General features: G+C 44.2%; 1 protein-coding gene and 1 pseudogene across 1 annotated transcript; one reads left to right on the top strand and one right to left on the bottom strand.

Moving 5' to 3' along the window:
* The first annotated feature begins 232 nt into the window (after positions 1–232).
* LOC119284446 lies at positions 233–7,722 on the top strand (annotated as a pseudogene).
* A 4,218-nt stretch (positions 7,723–11,940) lies between these two features.
* LOC119290036 (protein SRG1-like) lies at positions 11,941–14,164 on the bottom strand. Its single transcript, XM_037569167.1, has 5 exons — positions 14,027–14,164; positions 13,242–13,496; positions 12,915–13,174; positions 12,502–12,829; positions 11,941–12,411 (listed from the first exon to the last, which is right to left on the bottom strand). Exons 2-5 carry the CDS (start codon positions 13,458–13,460, stop codon positions 12,202–12,204), a joined length of 1,017 nt encoding a protein of 338 aa, XP_037425064.1. The 5' UTR covers positions 13,461–13,496; positions 14,027–14,164; the 3' UTR covers positions 11,941–12,201.
* Positions 14,165–18,806: the final 4,642 nt, after the last annotated feature.

The raw sequence follows: 18,806 nt of genomic DNA, 5'->3' as shown, positions 1-18,806 counted from the left end.
CGAGGTTGGCACGCCCAAGTGTGGGACACGAGACGTACCCAGGTTCGGGAACCTCCGTGGGAGGTAACACTCCTAGTCCTGCCGAAATGGGATGATACGCACTAAGTTACAGAGGTGCTTCTGGAGGTGTTTGGGTGGAGGAGGAAGAGAGGGCTAGGCCCCGGGTCTTGCCTCTCCGGTGGATGTGTATGCGTGAGGGTGTGTGTTAGCTAAGAGAGTCGATCCCCCCTGCATGGGGGACTACTGGGGGTCTTATAAGCCGACCCCCACCCAGGGTTACATTGGTAAAGTTACATGTGCGCGGGGCCCTGGTGTCATCGTCTCGGAGTCGTCGGGTCTGATGGGTCCATCGGATGCGGGCCTTGCCAGGTCCGCCCAGCGCGGGCCGTGCCGGGGCCGCCGGACACGGGTCAAGCCGGCTGGACGGTACTGTGGCACGGCCCGTCCTACGTCACGGGTCGGCTGGCGCCACTCAGCTACAGGGTCGCCCTGCTCGGGTGCCGCCCGCCCCGGGCTGAGGTGCGGGGCAGCACTGCCCGCTTCAGCCAGCGCAAAGGAGGGAGCGTTGTAGTCATGCAAGCCTTGTTGCGGAGGGTTGTATCATCGTACGTCCAGAGGGACTGGTTGTCGACTTGTGGCTAGACGACATGGGCTCGCCGGCCGCCCGGGCCAGGTAGCTGTGCCTAGCCGGCTCGCGCTGGGGAGCCGGGGGGTAGGCCGACAAAATTGAGGGGCGTTGGCTGCCTCGATGTCTTAAAAAGGGATTCCAGTTCCGTTGCCTACCCGGGGGTCATCCACACGATAGGACATTCGCACACTCCCCATTTATCGGTCACCGCATGCAAGTTGCGTCGCGTCCATCCATTTATCGGTTATTTTTCATCAAGAGATTTCCAGAAAATGGAAGAATTAACCAGTCCAAGTGGGTTCCTGAGGCGAGGTTGGCACGCCCAAGTGTGGGACACGAGACGTACCCAGGTTCGGGAACCTCCGTGGGAGGTAACACTCCTAGTCCTGCCGAAATGGGATGATACGCACTAAGTTACAGAGGTGCTTCTGGAGGTGTTTGGGTGGAGGAGGAAGAGAGGGCTAGGCCCCGGGTCTTCCCTCTCCGGTGGATGTGTATGCGTGAGGGTGTGTGTTAGCTAAGAGAGTCGATCCCCCCTGCATGGGGGACTACTGGGGGTCTTATAAGCCGACCTCCCCCAGGGTTACATTGGTAAAGTTACATGTGCGCAGGGCCCTGGTGTCATCGTCTCAGAGCCGCCGGGTCTGATGGGTCCATCGGATGCGGGGATTGCCAGGTCCGCCCAGCGCGGGCCGTGCCGGGGCCGCCGGACACGGGTCTAGCCGGCTGGACTGTACTGTGGCACGGCCCGTCCTACGTCACGGGTCGGCTGGCGCCACTCAGCTACAGGGTCGCCCTGCTCGGGTGCCGCCCCCCGGGGCTGAGGTGCGGGGTAGCACTGCCCGCTTCAGCCAGCGCAAAGGAGGGAGCGCTGTAGTCATGCAAGCCTTGTTGCGGAGGGTTGTATCGTCGTACGTCCAGAGGGACTGGTTGTCGACTTGTGGCTAGACGACATGGGCTCGCCGGCCGCCCGGGCCAGGTAGCCGTGCCTAGCCGGCTCGCGCTGGGGAGCCGGCGGGTAGGCCGGCCAAATTGAGGGGCGTTGGCTGCCTCGATGTCTTAAAAAGGGATTCCGGTTCCGTCGCCTACCCGGGGGTCATCCACACGATAGGACATTCGCGCACTCCCCATTTATCGGTCACCGCATGCAAGTTGCGTCGCGTCCATCCATTTATCGGTTATTTTTCATCAAGAAATTTCCAGAAAATGGAAGAATTAACAAAATTCCAAAAACTTGGCATGGTGCCTTGAATTGGTCATATAAGCTTACACAAAAATATTTGGGTCCATTCGATGATGCCAAAAAAATTACTCTCATACGGATCCTTCTCACCTAATTGAAGACTCCCGTTGAACATGGTCTATTTTTGTACATGCATAAAATGGCGTGAACTTTTTCGAGCAGATGGGCATGTCCATATTAGGCATCCATGCCAGGCTTGAACATTTTTCGACACCGTTGTCTTGGATATTGTTTATTCAAAAATAGTTAACAACTAATTTCTATTGACAGCTTATTTCTATTCAAGCAAACATGTCCGACACTTGGTAGACATGACCTACTACTGTCCCGGGGCTGAACTAAACTGCGAGGAGATAAGTCAATATGTTTCATGGCTTGATGATCTTCATACTGTCAAGACAAATTATTTTCCTGAACTTGAAAATCTTAGTACTCAAAACATGCGACCAATAGTGTTCGTACTGAACTACGTTCACATCTATTTAGGAAAGATGTAAGATTTTTATATTTTGTCCTCAGTGCATCTTTTGCATATATTATTTTTTAAGCTAAACTTCATTGCTAAGTATGTTATTACGATGTTATTCAACAGAGACTCCCGATGATAGTTGTGCCTCAGTGGATCAAGGTTAATGGTCGCATGTCCGTGGTTAGCTTACGGCCAAGACATCCTAGATTACACATGAGTGCATTTAGGATTTCTAAAAGCGAGCAAGTCTTAATAGTCAAAGACTGGAGCAAAATTGTGAAGGATCGCAGAGAAGTACTAGGGGGCAGCAATCAGAAGCGCTTCCCACAATTAGGAGTCAGGTTCATCTGCATGCTCCAATATGATGAATCAGGAGTGCTACACATGTTCTATGTTATTTTACCTGAGAGAGAGCAGCAGGAGTGATTAGCTAGCTAGAATGAGTGTTGGTGGTGATGACTATGATGATTATTATTAGCTAGTGTTGGCGGTGATTAGATAGTTGCACTATGACTATGATGATTAAATAGTGTTGGTGGTGATAACTATGATGATTATTAGCTAGTGTTGTTGGTGATGATATGATGCAAGAGTTTTATTAATATGATGATGATGAGTTATTATATCATCGGGCGAAAGAACCGCGGATTAGTTTCAAGTGGATGGATCCTAAGTGATCAAGTCATGGATTATCGTGATAATCCATGACTTGGTCACTTAGGATCCATCCATTTGAAACTAATCCATGGTTCTTTCACCTAGTGATTTAATAACTCATTATAATGTAAAAACAATCTCTAAATTGCTACTGTATGAAAACTTGTATAAATATGAATACGACCTAAAGTGAAAAAGAAATAGAATACAGAATAATAGTAGTAGAACGGGCAGTGTGAAGCGCTACTAGAAATTACCAGTAGTAGCTGTTGAAGCACGCGCTACTACTAAATAGATATAGCAGTAGCATGTGTCAACAAACGGTACTGCTAACCTTTAGCTGTAGCACCTATCAGTAGCACGGTTGCCCGCGCTACTGCTAGGCTTTTCCCTAATAGTGTAATGCAATAAAAACGATGACATGATGTAGACAAGTTCTATTTATGTAGAAATAGACCCCATCTTGCTAAACCTTTCTGTCACTGGGATCAAGCACCGTAAGATCGAACCCATTACAAAGCACCTCTTCCCATTGCAAGATAAATAGATCAAGTTGGCCAAACAAAACCCAAATATCAGAGACGAAATATGAGGCTATAATCAATCATGCATATCAGAGATCAGAGAAGACTCAAATAATTTTCATGGATAAAAACATAGATCTCATTAAACTCAAAGTTCATAGGATCCCAACAAACAAACAACAAAAGGAATTACATCATATGGATCTCCAAGAGACCATTGTATTGATAATCAAGGGAGAGAGAGAAAGCCATCTAGTTACTAATTATGGACCCGTAGGTCTACAAAGAACTACTCACGCATCATTGAAGAGGCACAAATGGACATGATGAACCCCTCCGAGATGGTGTCTAGATTGGATCTGGTGTTTCTGGACTCTACCGCGGCTGGAATTGATTTTCGTCGACTCCCCTAGGGTTTTCAAAATATTGGGGTATTTATAGATCAAAAAGGCGGTGCGGGAGGCCAACGAGGAGAGCACAACCCACCGGGGCGTGCCTGGGCCCCAGGCGTTCCCTGGTGGTTTGTGCTCCCCTCAAGTGCGTTCCTGGCCCACTAGATGTCTTCTGGTCCAAAAAATCCACAAAAAGTTTCACCGCGTTTGGTATTGGTTTCCTGTGATGTAAAAAACATGTAGAAAATAGCAACTGGCATTGGGCCCTATGTCAATATGTTAGTACCAAAAAATGATATAAAATGAGTATAAAATGATCGTAAAACATCCAAGAATGATAATATAACAGCATGGAACAATAAAAAATTATAGATATGTTGGAGCCGTATCAGCATCCTTAAGCTTAATTTCTGCTCGTCCTCGAGTAGTTAAATGATAAAAATATAATTTCTGATATGGAATGCTGCCTAACTTGTTCATCACATAATCTTTTCTTTCTAGCATGAACATTTGGACTTTTATATGGTTCAAAGCAATAGTCTTGTTTTGACATGAAGACTTTAGTACTCAAGCATACCAACAAGAAACCATGCCTTTCAAAATATCAAAACTAAAGAAAGTTATCCCTAACCCATTATCACTGGTACAGCGAGGTGCTATACAAACGATTTTTAACCCCTGTCCGCGACGGCGTTCGAAACCATCACCTAGTGAGTGTGGGCGATTAGGGGGTCCTTCCCACGCGACCCAGAAACCGTCAGGGATATGCCCTCCTGGCACACACGCTCAGCAAAATGAGGTTATGTGCGACCGGCGAGTGAGAAAATACGGTTATACATACAGTAGTGCTCAAAAAACTACAATTATACAGGCGAAATCATTTCCGGTCGTAAGTACATCCCACACAGTGAGTCCTCGCGAAATGTTTTCGTTCGTATATACATCCCACACAGTCGTTGCAAGGAAAACGTTTCCGTTCGTAGGTACATCACACACAATTTTTCCCATTAAATCATTTGTGATAGCGTTCCCATCGCGTACAATATTAAAAAAATATCGTTTGCGTTATTGAATGCATCACACATGGTGTGTAGAAGAAACTATGTGGCAAAGACTGTCCATCACACACAGTTTTTATGCGGTAAACGTTTGCGCAAGGTGGCCTAACGCAAATAGTTTTTAAGAGAATGTCGTGTGTGATTGTTCATTGATTCAACACGGTTTATTCCTAGAAACTGTGTGCGTTGCCTTAGGTCATCGCCCACGGTATTTTCTCACTAACCGTTTGCAATAGCAAAAACCAATTAGCAGGCTAATTCATCACTAGTAGGCTAATTCATCATTAGCAGGCTAATTGCCCTATTATTAGTAATCCGTTTATTAATCTAATTGACCTTCATATTAAACACATAATATATTTCATTCCCATATTAAGGAAGTAGGATTTCATAATTGAAATACATTAGAGCACAACATGATATAGCTTCAGCACTCAGCTACCCCATTACACAACTGCACCAGCACCAAGTTTCACATGACCTTCCGTAATTAGCATCATATATGGTACATAGACAGATGCATCTCATCGGGAAAACTACTGAAGCGGAAGGCTAATATTGAGCCTTCATTGATGTTGAAGGTCTTTGCAACTTTAAGCCAGTGCCTGTGGATGATTGACCGTCCATCCTTCGTCCTCTTCGGGAACACTTCAATATTGAACCGTGGGTGTTGTATGAAAACCTTCCTCTTCAGGAACACTTCGTCCTCTTCAGGAACACTACAGATGCACCAGCACCAAGCATTGTTCATCCACAAACACACTCTCATGTCGATGAATCAGAGATTGTCGACAGACAAGATGAGAAGGAACAAGTGGTGAACATATTGCTCAAGCACAACAACAGTTCCAATAACAATGTCATGGTGCTCCCCATAGTTGGTATGGGGGGGGGGATCGGTAAGACTACCCTTGCCCAACTTGTGCACAATGATCAGAGGGTGAAGCATCATTTTGAGTTGGTCATATGGGTCTGTGTCTCTAACAAGTTCGTTATCGAAGAAATTGTTCGATCTGTAATACAAGTTGACATGATGAACAAGTGTGAATTGACTGAGATGGAGGCACTGCAGAAGAAGCTTGGTGAAGTGTTGGGCAATAATACATACCTCCTAGTGTTGGATGATGTTTGGAATGAAGATAGACAGAAGTGGGATGATATGAGATCTTTGTTATGCTCACATGCTGGCTCAGGCAATGCTATAATTGTTACAAGCCGCAGCTATCAAGTTGCTTCTATCATGGGCACAAATCCTCCACATCAGATATCACTTCTAAACAAGGATCGGTCATGGGAGCTTTCTCGCAAAAACACATTTGGAAGGGAAGTGGAGAAGCAAGAGGAATTAATTTCAGAGTAAGAGTATTGTCCACAAGTGTAACTGATTGCCTCTTGCTATTAAGACTATAGCAGCTTTACTTCGTTCGAAGAATCAGAGTCAGTGGTTTTCTGTCGTGGATAGTGATGTATGGAGGAGTGACATCATCGCAACTGGGGTTGTACCTGCACTACAGCTGAGCTATGATCACTTGTCATCAGAAGAGAAAATATGTTTTCCATCTGTGTTATTTTCCCCAAGGATAGCCCGATAGATAAAGACATGTCAATCCATCTTTGGGTGGCAAATGACTTTATTGCATCAGAAACAAGAGGCCAACAAATTTTCAATATGCTAGTTTGTAGATGTTTCCTCCAAGACGTGAAGATTCAAAAGGATCTACTCTCTGCGTATGAAGATGAGGAAATCCACCGACCAACTACTTGCAAGGTGCATGATCTTGCTGACTCCATAAGCGGAAATGATTGCTCCATTCTGCAAGAATCTTCACCACATCAGGAGATTCTGCAAGGATTCACAGCTGCTAGATCATTACAACATGAGGCTCAACATTTGTCACTTCATTATGTCAGTAATCAAGCTATTGCAACCATGGAGGAAATTCTAGCTACCCGGGCCCGCACGATATTAGTCCAAAGTGAGTGGCTTCGTGGTGATAAAGCCAAGTTTCTAAGTATGACCAAGTCAAAATTTATGTCCTTGCGAGCACTGAAGACATTCTGAACGGAGGGACATATGAAAAACTTGAAGCATCTTTGCTATCTAGATTTTTCTCACTCTAGTGTACATGCACTGCCTAAAGCCATTACCATCCTGTATAGCTTGCAAACATTGAACCTCATTAGTTGTGCATGGCTGGAGAAATTACCAGAAGGCATGAAATATATGAGAAGTCTTCGACATATCTTCCTTGTTGGGTGTAGAAGATTGGAGCGCATGCCAGAGGGTATTGGTCAGCTGAATTCTCTACATACATTGACAAGTTATGTCATTGATAGTGATGTAGGTCGTGGAATTGATAAACTGAAAGATCTGAATCTAAGTGGTGCTCTTTCTTTGTTTGAGCTGAGAAAAGTGCATGCTGCAGAAAATGCTAAAGAAGGCAACCTGTCTACCAAACATAATTTGAAACGATTTTCACTCAATTGGGAACGTGAACCTTACAGTACTTGTATTCAATATGCAAATGCTAAAGCAGAAGCAATATTAGAGGCCCTTCTTTCCCACAAAAGGGTTGAAATTCTAGTGTTACATAATTACACTGGTGCTACATTGTCATCATGGATGCACAACTCTACAGTGTTAGAGCATCTCGGTGAACTTACTCTGAGAGACTGCATGAATTGCGAGGATCTTCCACCATTATGGCGGCTGCCCTCCCTCGTGTACTTGCGTTTGAACGGTTTGCATAACTTGAAAAGTATATGTGTTGGCACTGAAGATACTGACATCAGGGAATCCAATACTTCTAGGCCACCCTTCTTTCCTAAATTGGAACATATGATAATTACCGACATGGATGAACTAGAGCAATGGCACCAGGAGGTGCCAGGACAAGTGGCAGATGTATCGTTCCCTCTGCTCAAGAAGCTGTATATTTCTCTATGCCCAGTAGCAAGCATGCCCAAGATGCTCCCTTTACTAGAAGAACTAGTGGTGAAGGGCCGAAGTTGCATTCCCCTTCACCATATGTTTAATCTCTCAGTGCAATCTAATCTTCAGTGCAAAGGCATAGTTGATATGCAACCTACATATAGTTGGCGGATGATGGACCTTCATTTCTCAAGGCTTGGTGACTCTAGAGTGAAATTGAGGCCTAAAGGCTTCGCAGAAAATATAGAGCTCTTTGACGAGGAGCTGAAAATAATACCTTGCAGATTTATTAAGGCTGTGGATATAGTAGATTGCAATTGCCTTTTCTCACTTGAACCATCCCAAATACAACGGAATATATGGAAGCATTTTGGTTTTGTTGGAAGAATGGAGATTAGAGGCAACAATAGTATAGTACAATGGCCAGCGATAGAATTCAGAAGCTTGAGTTGTCTTCGAGTTCTAAATGTGCTTGGTTGTTCCAACTTAACTGGTTCACTTCCATCAACAATATCTGTTGATGAAAATGCCATGCCTCCTCGACTCCAGGATCTTGAAATCAAAGAATGTGAAAATTTGGTGGACGTACCAAAGTTGTCTGCATCTCTTGCAACATTGTTGATCTGGTATTCTCACAAGCTGGTGTCCATGCCAGCAATTATGGGGAACAACAAAAAATGCTAGAACTCAGTGTGCATGAGTGCGATGCCCTGACAACATTTTCAGATGGAATGTATGGAGTCACTCCGCACAAGTATCTAGTAAAGGATGGGTGTCCAGGGGTAGAGACATTGCCGGAGGGACTCCTCCAGCAGCTCCCAGCCCTTGAGAGACTGTGTATTGTATGTTGTCCCAACTTGGAGGTGGCTTTCTCAAAACAAGGCGCATACTGGAATTTGGTTGAAGCAATTCCACAGAGAACAGTTGGCTAGGCCATGCGCTGAATCAATGCTTAGGTTTTTTCTTTTTTTTTTTGCGGGGGGAATCAATGCTTAGGTCGCATGCGTTTGTGTATCCCGGCCTCATGTGGTTATGAGTTCCAATGGGGTATATATAGCCTCTTATGCTTACCATGTTCTCTAGTTCTCTTTACCAAGATCCAGAACTCATAGCAATTTGTAACTCAACTTCAGTTTATTAATCATATATAGCTGCATCGATCTGTGTAATCTATTTGGTGTCTTCATAGTTCTAGAGCATCTATATAGTTCTAGAGCTCCTTGTTTTCATCCGGTCGAGTTGCCTTCTCGACTCTTTTTCCATGCTTTATATTGACTCTCTGAAGTGCTTTTATTTCACGCTTTCCGAATGTTGAGGACCAACATGCCATGTTTAGAGAGCCCAACCAAACTGTGACGAGTAAACCCAGCTTGTTGTAGTATAAACAGTTGAGTGTTTTGCACATCGGGGGTGACGGTGAACCCAAGCAGTGTGTTGCAGCCATCGGTTGTGGCAGTGGGTGTAGTGAGTGCGCACCCAAGCAGCTGTTAGACTGTCAGTAACAGGATATCAAAAGAGACGGAGCTGTAGCACAACAGTTTCCTCTCTTCATGTTGCTCTGTTTTTCCTCTGTTATTGTTTCCCTGTGTGCAGTGTCCATTTGGTTGAGCAGTTGCAGCCGGCAGTGCGTATGAAATTCAGCAGAGAGTCCAAATTGTACAAACATTAGCAATACAGCCAGTTGTGAAAATTCTCTTTGAATATGAAATTCTCTCAGTCTCTCAGGGGCTTTTATTTCACTCTCTTTGAATATACGTATCTACAGAGTAAACCGTGTTGTTGCAGCCACGTAGTGGGAGTGTACCAAAGCGGCTGTACGTAACTGGACATGAAAAGCAAGCGATTGTATAATGCTGGTTCAGTCTGCCTTGAGTGAAAAAAGAAGAGCATTGAATTTGTTGGCTGGAGCACAACCGGCCGGGTCTTGTTGCTCTGTTTCTTCTCCGTTCTCACCTGTGCGCCCATTTCGTCGAGCAGCTCCACCGCGTATCCAAAGTCCGCCAACACCAGTGAGATAGCAAAGAAGGCGGCCAACAGAAATAAATTGTGTTTCTAAACCCGACCAATATGTTGAAGACCATTTCCCCTCTAAAATTCCTATCTATGTTGTTCGTTCTATTTTTGTTGACAGGTGGACTAGTTCGTCGACTGTCACTATTCTCTGCCCGATGACAAAGGCTCTGAGGATCGTTTTTTTTTGGGGGGGCCAAATCAGGGGTATCGCATCATTGGTGGACCGGGTTATGTTGCTCTGTTTTTCCTTGGTTCTCTCCGCAAGGAAATAGCATGAAAATCATTGTTGACGGGGGACTATCACACACACGATGGCAAGTCAGGTGCAGAGGTGGCGATTTGCAGAGATGAGACCCTACGAGCTTAGAAGCGCTAGCATGCAATGAGGCGTTGGCACTTGCCCAAGATCTGAAAACCTGAGATGTGGTTATCGCGGAGGTTGTCAATAGTATCAACAAGTGTTCCGAACATCATTTGTATTCCACTGGTACATTGTGCATGTTGAATAAATTCCCTAGTTCACCTTAAAAAAATGACCGCGGATGCCATCTTGGAGAGGCCCTTCAGTTACGACTTCACGCACACACGCGGGGCACAGTGTCGGCGGCTGCAACCGGTTTGCTTTTCTCCACGCGACCGCCGGAACCAGATGAGGGACGGCCACCGACCATGTGCCATGCTGTTGCTAATACATTAGCCGGCGAGGCCGCATCAACGAGACGAGAAGCTGATTCCAAATAAGGTACTTTTCCCTAGCAATTTTACTTTCCCATGATAATTACCAAAAAGTTATAAATGATAATCAATGATCCATCTTCATAATTGTCGTAGGGCATTGATAATTAATTGATTGCCCGTGGTCACGTAGATATTGTCTGGTCATAGTGGGGAGTAAGTTAGACCAGTAAGTTAGACTAGTCTATGTTACTACCTTCATAATGGATAGTAACATATGGATGATAACATGCAAACCTTCGTTAATTGAGATATATAGACTCATTTTACCTCGGGGTGTGTTATGTTACAGTAAAATATTATGTTAAGCTAGTGTCGGGGGCGTGATAATTAATAAGATTTTCCATCGAGTTAAGATGGTGTTTTAAAAGCATTGCCTTATTTTCAAATACCAAGGGCATGTCCAATGTAGAGGCCTCGATGTGATGCTTAGGGAAAATATATAGAAAAATTATTATTACGGGGCATCTGTGTAAGAGTCACTACGTCCCGTGCTAGTTGCAATGTATATATACTTTCCCATTAAATTGATTGGATTGCGTCTGTTCTTTGCTATATTCTATGAAACACACAGATGCAAGCACTAGTCCAAGAAAAGAAACTACTCCATGATTATGGTTAATCTATTTTTCTCTTCGTAGTGAGTAAAACAACTTCATCGGGTGTTGGGCGTAAGATTGAATATTTTGGATCAAACATAAAGCAGGAAAGACGGCTAGAAAATCGGTCCCGAGGGCATGATCTAAGGGACCCCGAGCTCTAATCTTGCCCCGGGCCCCTAAAATACTAGTACCTGCCCTTTTGCATAACTTCCCATCAATACTTCGCTCCCACCCCCCCCCCCCACCCCCCACCAATTTAAGTGGGTGGGGCCCACCTTCCCATCAATAAAATTTATCGCCAATGAAAAAATATCGCTCCTGTGATATTTACGTATCGTATGAAACCGTAATGCTTCGTTTGGATGTTCATATTCAGACCTCGATATTTACGTATCGTCCTGATGTTCATATTCAGAATGTAATTCACAGTATTCATGCACTGAAATTCTGACAATAAAATTCAGAATCACTCAATTTTCAAGTAGTCGCTGTTACTGTATGAAAGAATTTAGTGACCGAGATTGATTTTCTTGAGCTCACCAAATAGCTGAACAAGTACGTATGTTGGAGTTCCTAGTCAAGTCATGTCATATACTATAAAATACAACATCATCCACGTAATCAATTGTATTACCCGCGCAAATCATGTCATATACTATAAAATACTTTACCGAAACATTCTTTTTCAACTCAAGACAAATAGATTTCACGTGCAATTTGTTCAGGAAATAAACTGGTTGCTAGCTAAGCATTGAAGAAAGACGATTAGATTACAGATAAAAACCCCACTCACAGAAGAGAAACAATCTCTTCATTTATTATCCATATATAGGCAATCACTGCGAAAACTACGTCAATAAACTAATTAAAACGTTGAACTTATATTTTGCAGGGTCTCGACGAATCTTTTCCCTGGACGTACGGAAAAATAATGTTCAAAGAGCCCAACTACGAACTTTTCAGTCGAGAAAAAGGAACGAAATCCTTGGCCTTGATTTTCTCATATCTTGGTGGTCGCTTGTCATTCAATAAACTAGGCGCCGGCTCCAGCACCGTTTCCGCATCCACAGCATAAAACCTGGCCAGTGAAAGCCTCTCCTTGTCGGCATTCGTCACCACCCTGTGAACTGGGCTCCTAAAGATTCCGTTGGTCATTATCTGCATGCGTCAAATATTTATTTACATATACAAGATAACCAACGATGTTGATTGTAGATTATTCAAGAGAGCCGTTGCTTATATTAATACCTCCATGCAGTCTGCTACGTTAATCACCAACGTATAAGGCTTGGCTGGAACATTATACCATTTCCCAGCTCTCTCAACTTGCAATCCACCGACGTCTTGGTCGACAAAAAGGATGGTAAGGAGACCACCATCAGTGTGAGACCTCCGGCCCAAAACTAGGTCAGGCCTGGGACATGGAGGGTAGTAGTTGAATCTAGCAAACCCGAAAGCCTTGTTTGATATTTGGTTGACGAAGTATTCCTCATCAAGGTCCAGGAGCTTGGCTATTGATCGCAAGATAAGGTCTCTTGTTCTCTTGGTTTTTGATGCGTACTCATGTAGCAGATCCCTGTATGCATGATGAAAGAGTGACTCTAGAATGAATACACCTTACATTTCGGGACGAAGGGTAAATTAAGAAGCGGGTGATTAACCTAAAAGATTCCGGGTGAGTGGGCCACTTGGCGAAATTCCTCTCATCTTCTGGCTCCACTCTCAAATGCAAGCGGTCGTTCCAACTCAGGCCCTGATCCTGAGTCACAACTTTGTCATTTCCATAGCCTTCCATCTCGAAGTGCTTGCCGTCTATCAAGTTGCTGTATTTCTGCTTTTCTTCAGACGGTTGCATGAAGAAGTCTCTTGACGCACTCATCATGGCATCCATAAGGGACTCCTCGATTCCATGGTTGGTCGCCTGGACAAAAACCTCAGCAAAAGTTGAATAATTTTTGCTCGAAACTAATTAAGTTATGCACGCTCACCAGGAAGAGGCCCCAGGTCTGTAGAGCCTCCCGGAGCTTGTCAGCCTCGTCGGAATCCGTCAGCCGGCTAAGATCGATGAGAGGGATGGGCTCTGGCATCTCATCAGCGGCCAACATCTCATCAACCACGTACTGTGGCGGCGGCTCCTCGACGGCCGCCGCCAGCTCTTGCACCGTTGTGCGCACGAGCGACATATCTGTCTTGTCAGACGCAGCCATTCTGTTCTAGTATTGGGTAAATAGCGCGGTATGCCACTTAAATCAAGGGGAGAAAATGAAAAAAATAAATAAGCATACAATGTGGCATCTATATAAAATATATATACTTAACAACTTACATATAATAATCTATCTTTTGTTTTGCGGGTGAAATGCATTACTACATTTCTAGAAAGAATAAAAGATGCACTACAGATTTACGATAGCGTGATTATTGCTTTATTGCTTATTGATTCAGCATTTGACTGCTGAAACTGTAGCCTTGCATGATGTACATCTAGCTATATATCAGTCTATTATTGGATCTGATATTTACTTCCAGCTAGGTGTCAGTCATCTATAGGACCTGATATTTACATCTACTCCCTCCGTTCGGAATTACTTGTCACAAAAATGGATGTATCTACAACTAAAATACATCTAGATACATCCATTTTTTGGACGAGTAATTCCGAATGGAGGGAGTAACTAGTACGGAGTATATATCAGTGTATTGGATCTGAATCTGAGAACGCAGGCTCCATCCAAGTCATCGACATGAGAAGCTTTATTAATAGAGTAATTACCTGAAGTGGAGGTCGATCTCGTGGCTTGCCGGAAGTGGCAGCAGCGAGCTGTTGGAGCAGGAGGAGGCCGGCCGGCGGCGAGGACAGTGACCGGCCTGGGGAATGGAAGACAGCGAGCCGCACGTTGGCGATATTTTCTCGGGAGAAAGGGAAGACGAGAGAGAGAGAGAGAGAGGGGGGAAGAGGTGTGGGGACTCTTCTTTGTCGGCCATATAATCATATCAGGTAATCGAGCTACCGAATATTCCACGTGTGAAGTGTGTCCACGGAATACATGTGAAAGCATACAATAATTGAATGTCCATGTCTAGAGCGTTTGAGAGTCCAAAAGTCTAGGCTAGTTGGTAGAAAATACTCCCTCTGCAAGCTAATATAAAAGCGTTTAGATCACTACTTTAGTATTTTAAATGTTCTTATATTAGTTTACGCACACTAGTAGAAAACAGGGCTTTGGTCCAGGCCGGGCCAGCCCATTAGTCCAGATTCAATCACGAATCGGGACTCATGGGGCAACGGTCCCGGTTCGTGAGGCCAGGGGGCCGGCCGGGCCTCGTGGGGCATTGGTCCCGGTCCGTCTGGACCCTTTGGTCCTGGTTCCAGACACGAACCGGGACCAATGTGCCTTGCTCATGGCCCAAAACCATTGGTCCCGGTTCAAGCCACGAACCAGGACCAAAGAGATGTCTATATATACCCCCTCGCCAGCGAGCAGAGCACTCCACTACTCTGTTTTTTTGGCCGGCAAGGGGAGAGCTTTGTGGTGCTCTAGCTCACGTCCTATGCACATGAGGTGTTCGATGAAATGCCCTAAGCAACCCGGCAACGACATTGATGTGTACCTAAGGCCATTAATTGAAGAATTTTTACAGCTGTGTAATGGAAACGGTGTACATGTGTTGGATGAGCACAAACAGGAGGAAATTGACCTGCATGCGTTGCTCTTTGTAACCATCAATGATTGACCTGCTCTCAGTAACCTTTTAGGACAGACAAACAAGGTATATCACGCATGCACGCACTGTTTAGATGACATTGAAAGTATATACCTGGACAAATGCAGGAATAATGTGTACCTGGGGCATCGTCGATTTCTTCCGACCAACCATCAATGTCGAAAGAAAGGCAAGCATTTCAAAGGCGAGGCAGATCACCGGAAGAAGCCCACCATCCGTACCGGCGATCACGTACTTGCTATGGTCAAAGATTTACAAGTAATCTTTGAAAAGGGTCCCGGCGGACTACCTGTTCCGAATGACGCTGAGGGACGCACAGCCATGTGGAAGAAAAAAAATCTATATTTTGGGACCTAACCTACTGGAAATACCTAGAGGTCCGCTCTTCAATCGAAGTGATGCACGTGATGAAGAACCTTTGCGTGAACCTGCTAGGCTTTTTGGCGTGTATGTGAAGAGAAAAGATACACCGGAGGCCCGGGAGGACCAGCAACGTGTGCACGAAAAAGATGGCATGCCTCCAAAGCAGTATGAAGGTCCTGCCAGTTACGCTATTACCAAAGAAGAGAATAAAATCTTCTTTGAATGTCTGCTCAGTATGAAGGTCCCGTCTGGCTTCTCATCGAATATAAAGGGAACAATACATATGCCAGAGAAAATTATCCAAAACCTAAAGTCTCATGACTGCCACGTGATTATGACGCAACTGCTTCCGGTTGCACTGAGGGGTCTTCTACCAGAAAATGTTCGATTAGCCATTGTGAAACTATGTGCATTCCTCAATGCAATCTCTCAGAACGTGGTCGATCCAGAAATCCTACCAAGGTTAAGGAGTGATGTGGCACATGTCTTGTCAGTTTCGTGTTGGTGTTCCCACCATCCTTCTTCAATATCATGACGCACGTCCTAGTTCATCTAGTCGACGCGTTTGTCGTTCTGGGCCCTGTATTTCTACACAATATGTTCCCCTTTGAGAGGTTCATGGGAGCCCTAAAGAAATATGCCCGTAACCGCACTAGGCCAGAAGGAAGCATCTCCATGGACCATCAAACAGAGGATGTCATTGGGTTTTGTGTTGACTTCATTCCTGACATTAAAAAGATTGGTCTTGTTCAATCGCGGTATGAGGGGAGACTGACTAGAAAAGGCACGCTAGGAGGTGACTAAACAATATGTAGGGACGGGCATTCTTGGTCTCAAGCACACTACACAGTTCTACAGAACTCTACCTTGATGACCGCATATGTCGATGAACACCAGAACATTCTGTGCTTCAAACACCCGAAGCAGTGTGATGACTGGATTACATGTGAACACGTTAGAACTTTTGGCAGTTGGTTGCAAACACGTCTTAGAGGTGACAACACTGTTTCTGATGAGTTGTACTCGTTGGCCAGGGGTCCATCTTCGACTGTATTGACTTACAAAGGATACGAGATAAATGCGAATACATTTTACACGATCGCCCAAGATAAACAAAAGCACCAACAAAAACAGCGATGTCCGCTTTGATGCAGCAACCAAAAGGGGAAATGACACATATTATGGTTACATAGTGGACATATGGGAACTTGACTATAGACATGATTTTAAGGTCCCTTTGTTTCAGTGCAAATGGGTCAATCTGTCAGGAGGCGGGGTACAGGTAGACCCATAGTACGGAATGACAACAGTGGATCTGAACAATCTTGGTTACACAGAAGAACCATTCGTCCTAGCCAATGATGTGGTGCGGGTTTTCTATGTGAAGGACATGTCTACTAAACCGAGAAAAAGAAAAGATAAGGACGCGAATACATCAAACGATGAGGCAAAGCGCCACATAGTTCTTTCAGGAAAAAGAGACATCGTGGGATTGGAGGGCAAGACAGACATGTCTGAAAATTATGAAAAGTTTCATGAAATTCCTCCCTTCAAAGTCAAGGCTGACCCAAGCACCCTGTTAAACGATGAAAATTATCCATGTTTACGGCGCAAGAAGCAATGGACACAAGCGAAGAAAAAGTGAAAACTTTCTCTCAACAACTATTATGATGAGAATATCACTGCAGTTACATGTGAAGAAACGAAATTCCTTTTGTAACAGATGAGTTTTCGTCAGAAACCCTGATACTTCGAAAGAGATTGTCCATTTTGTACATGAAGTGCATCCAGTTTTTGCCGTAACACTCTCAACTTTTTAGCACATGCTATGTGGTTGAAATGATGATACCACACCAACTTTCAACCTTTTCAGAGTTCATTTGTAGTGCTTTTCAATTTCAGGGTCATATAGCTCAAAAAATCAGTAAATGCATTTAAAATAAAAAAATGAAGTCAGAAAGGGTTGAAAATTGATGATGTGACTTTGAATGGTTCATTTTGAACACACAAAATGTCTCGAATTCAAATAAGTTCAAAAAAATGAAATGCCTTTTATAACATATGAGTTTCCGTCCGAAACCCTGATACTTCGAAAAAGATTGTCCGTTTTGTACACGAACTGCTTCTAGTTTTTGCCGTAACCCTTTCAACTTTTTAGCAGCTACTATGTGGGTGAAATGATGATACAATGCCAACTTTCAACCTTTTCAGAGTTCATTTGTAGTGCTTTTCAATTGAAGGGTCATTTAGCTCAGGAACCAATAGCAAAAAGAATGAACTAAAAAATAATCAATTAAAATATTCTGTTATGATCAACTAAAACGAAACTATAATATTCTTTCATAGCAAAAAGAATCAACTAAAAAGCTTTTATAAAACTCCTATAGCAAAAGGAATAAACTAAAAAGCTTTTATAAACCTCTAGTATTATCGAAACTAAAATTATATAAAATTTATGCAACTAAAATTATCAAAGTATTTTCTGATCAAAACATTAGAGGAAAAGGGAATTATCATAAAGAGTTTTTTTGTTAGAAACTTTAATAGCAAAAAGAATTATCATAAAGATTTTTTGTTAGAAAATAAAATAAAAAATCTGTTTTTGAATATAATGATAAAACACAGTAATATTAAATAGTAGGAGAAACAATCACTCCAAAATATATTTTTATAGTAAAGTTAATCACAAACTAGTGATTCACACAAATTACTTAGAATTCAAATTTAAACTATTCAAATTTGAAAACTAATGGCACTAACTGAAAGTTTATAATTTTTGTGACCTAAAAGCAAAAAGAATTAAAAAATAAAGCAAAAACAAGAAAATAAAAATGCAAAAAACAAAACAAAAATCTTGAAAAGAAATGCCACCTACCGGGCCACCACGGCCTGAATATGACTAGAAACCCTATTGGGCCAGGATTCAGGCCCGCAGCAGGCGCAGCAGGACCATAGGCTGAGAGACAAGTTTAGGCCAGTAGGCCTGCAATAATGAGGAGTTCAAATGTGTGGATACAGCAGCGCTTATAAACAGGTGTGGCCACTCCTCAGCTAGCGAGGTGGGACTAAACATCCCACCGCACCGCGGCTTTGGCAGGCGCGGGCCATTGGTCCCGGTTAGTGCCACGAACCGGGAGCAATGCATACCTTTGGTTCCGTTTCATGGGACCAACCGGGATGAATGCCCCCCTTTGGTCCCGGTTCGTGCCACCAACCGGGAGACCAATGCTCTGTGTATATAAGCAACACTTGTAAATTTTTCAGTTTTCATCGACCATTTGCACCCGACGACGCCGAGCTCATCGACGCCGACAGGCTGCCCGTGCTCGCCGTCGTCGCCCCGAGGACGCCGTCGCCGTCACCGCCCGCTCCTCGTCGCCGTCGCCCCGCGCCCCTGCCCTGCCCCGATGTGCCGCCCCGTGCCCGCCCCTGCCTCGTCGCCGTTGCCCCGTGCTGCCTCGACG

This window comes from Triticum dicoccoides, chromosome 4A, assembly GCF_002162155.2.
Source record: "Triticum dicoccoides isolate Atlit2015 ecotype Zavitan chromosome 4A, WEW_v2.0, whole genome shotgun sequence".
Classification (NCBI taxonomy): Eukaryota; Viridiplantae; Streptophyta; class Magnoliopsida; order Poales; family Poaceae; genus Triticum; species Triticum dicoccoides.
The sequence above is the reverse complement of the archived record's forward strand: the minus strand, read 5'-3'. Positions and strand labels throughout refer to the sequence as shown.

What these genes read in the sequence shown, in the direction of transcription:
- LOC119290036 (XM_037569167.1), bottom strand. Translation starts at nt 13,460, where the DNA reads ATGGCTGCGTCTGACAAGACAGATATGTCGCTCGTGCGCACAACGGTG. An exon ending in AGACCTGGGGCCTCTTCCTG is followed by an intron (nt 13,175 to 13,241) that starts GTGAGCGTGCAT and finishes GTTTTTGTCCAG; the next exon opens with GCGACCAACCATGGAATCGA. An exon ending in ACGTAGCAGACTGCATGGAG is followed by an intron (nt 12,412 to 12,501) that starts GTATTAATATAA and finishes TGACGCATGCAG; the next exon opens with ATAATGACCAACGGAATCTT.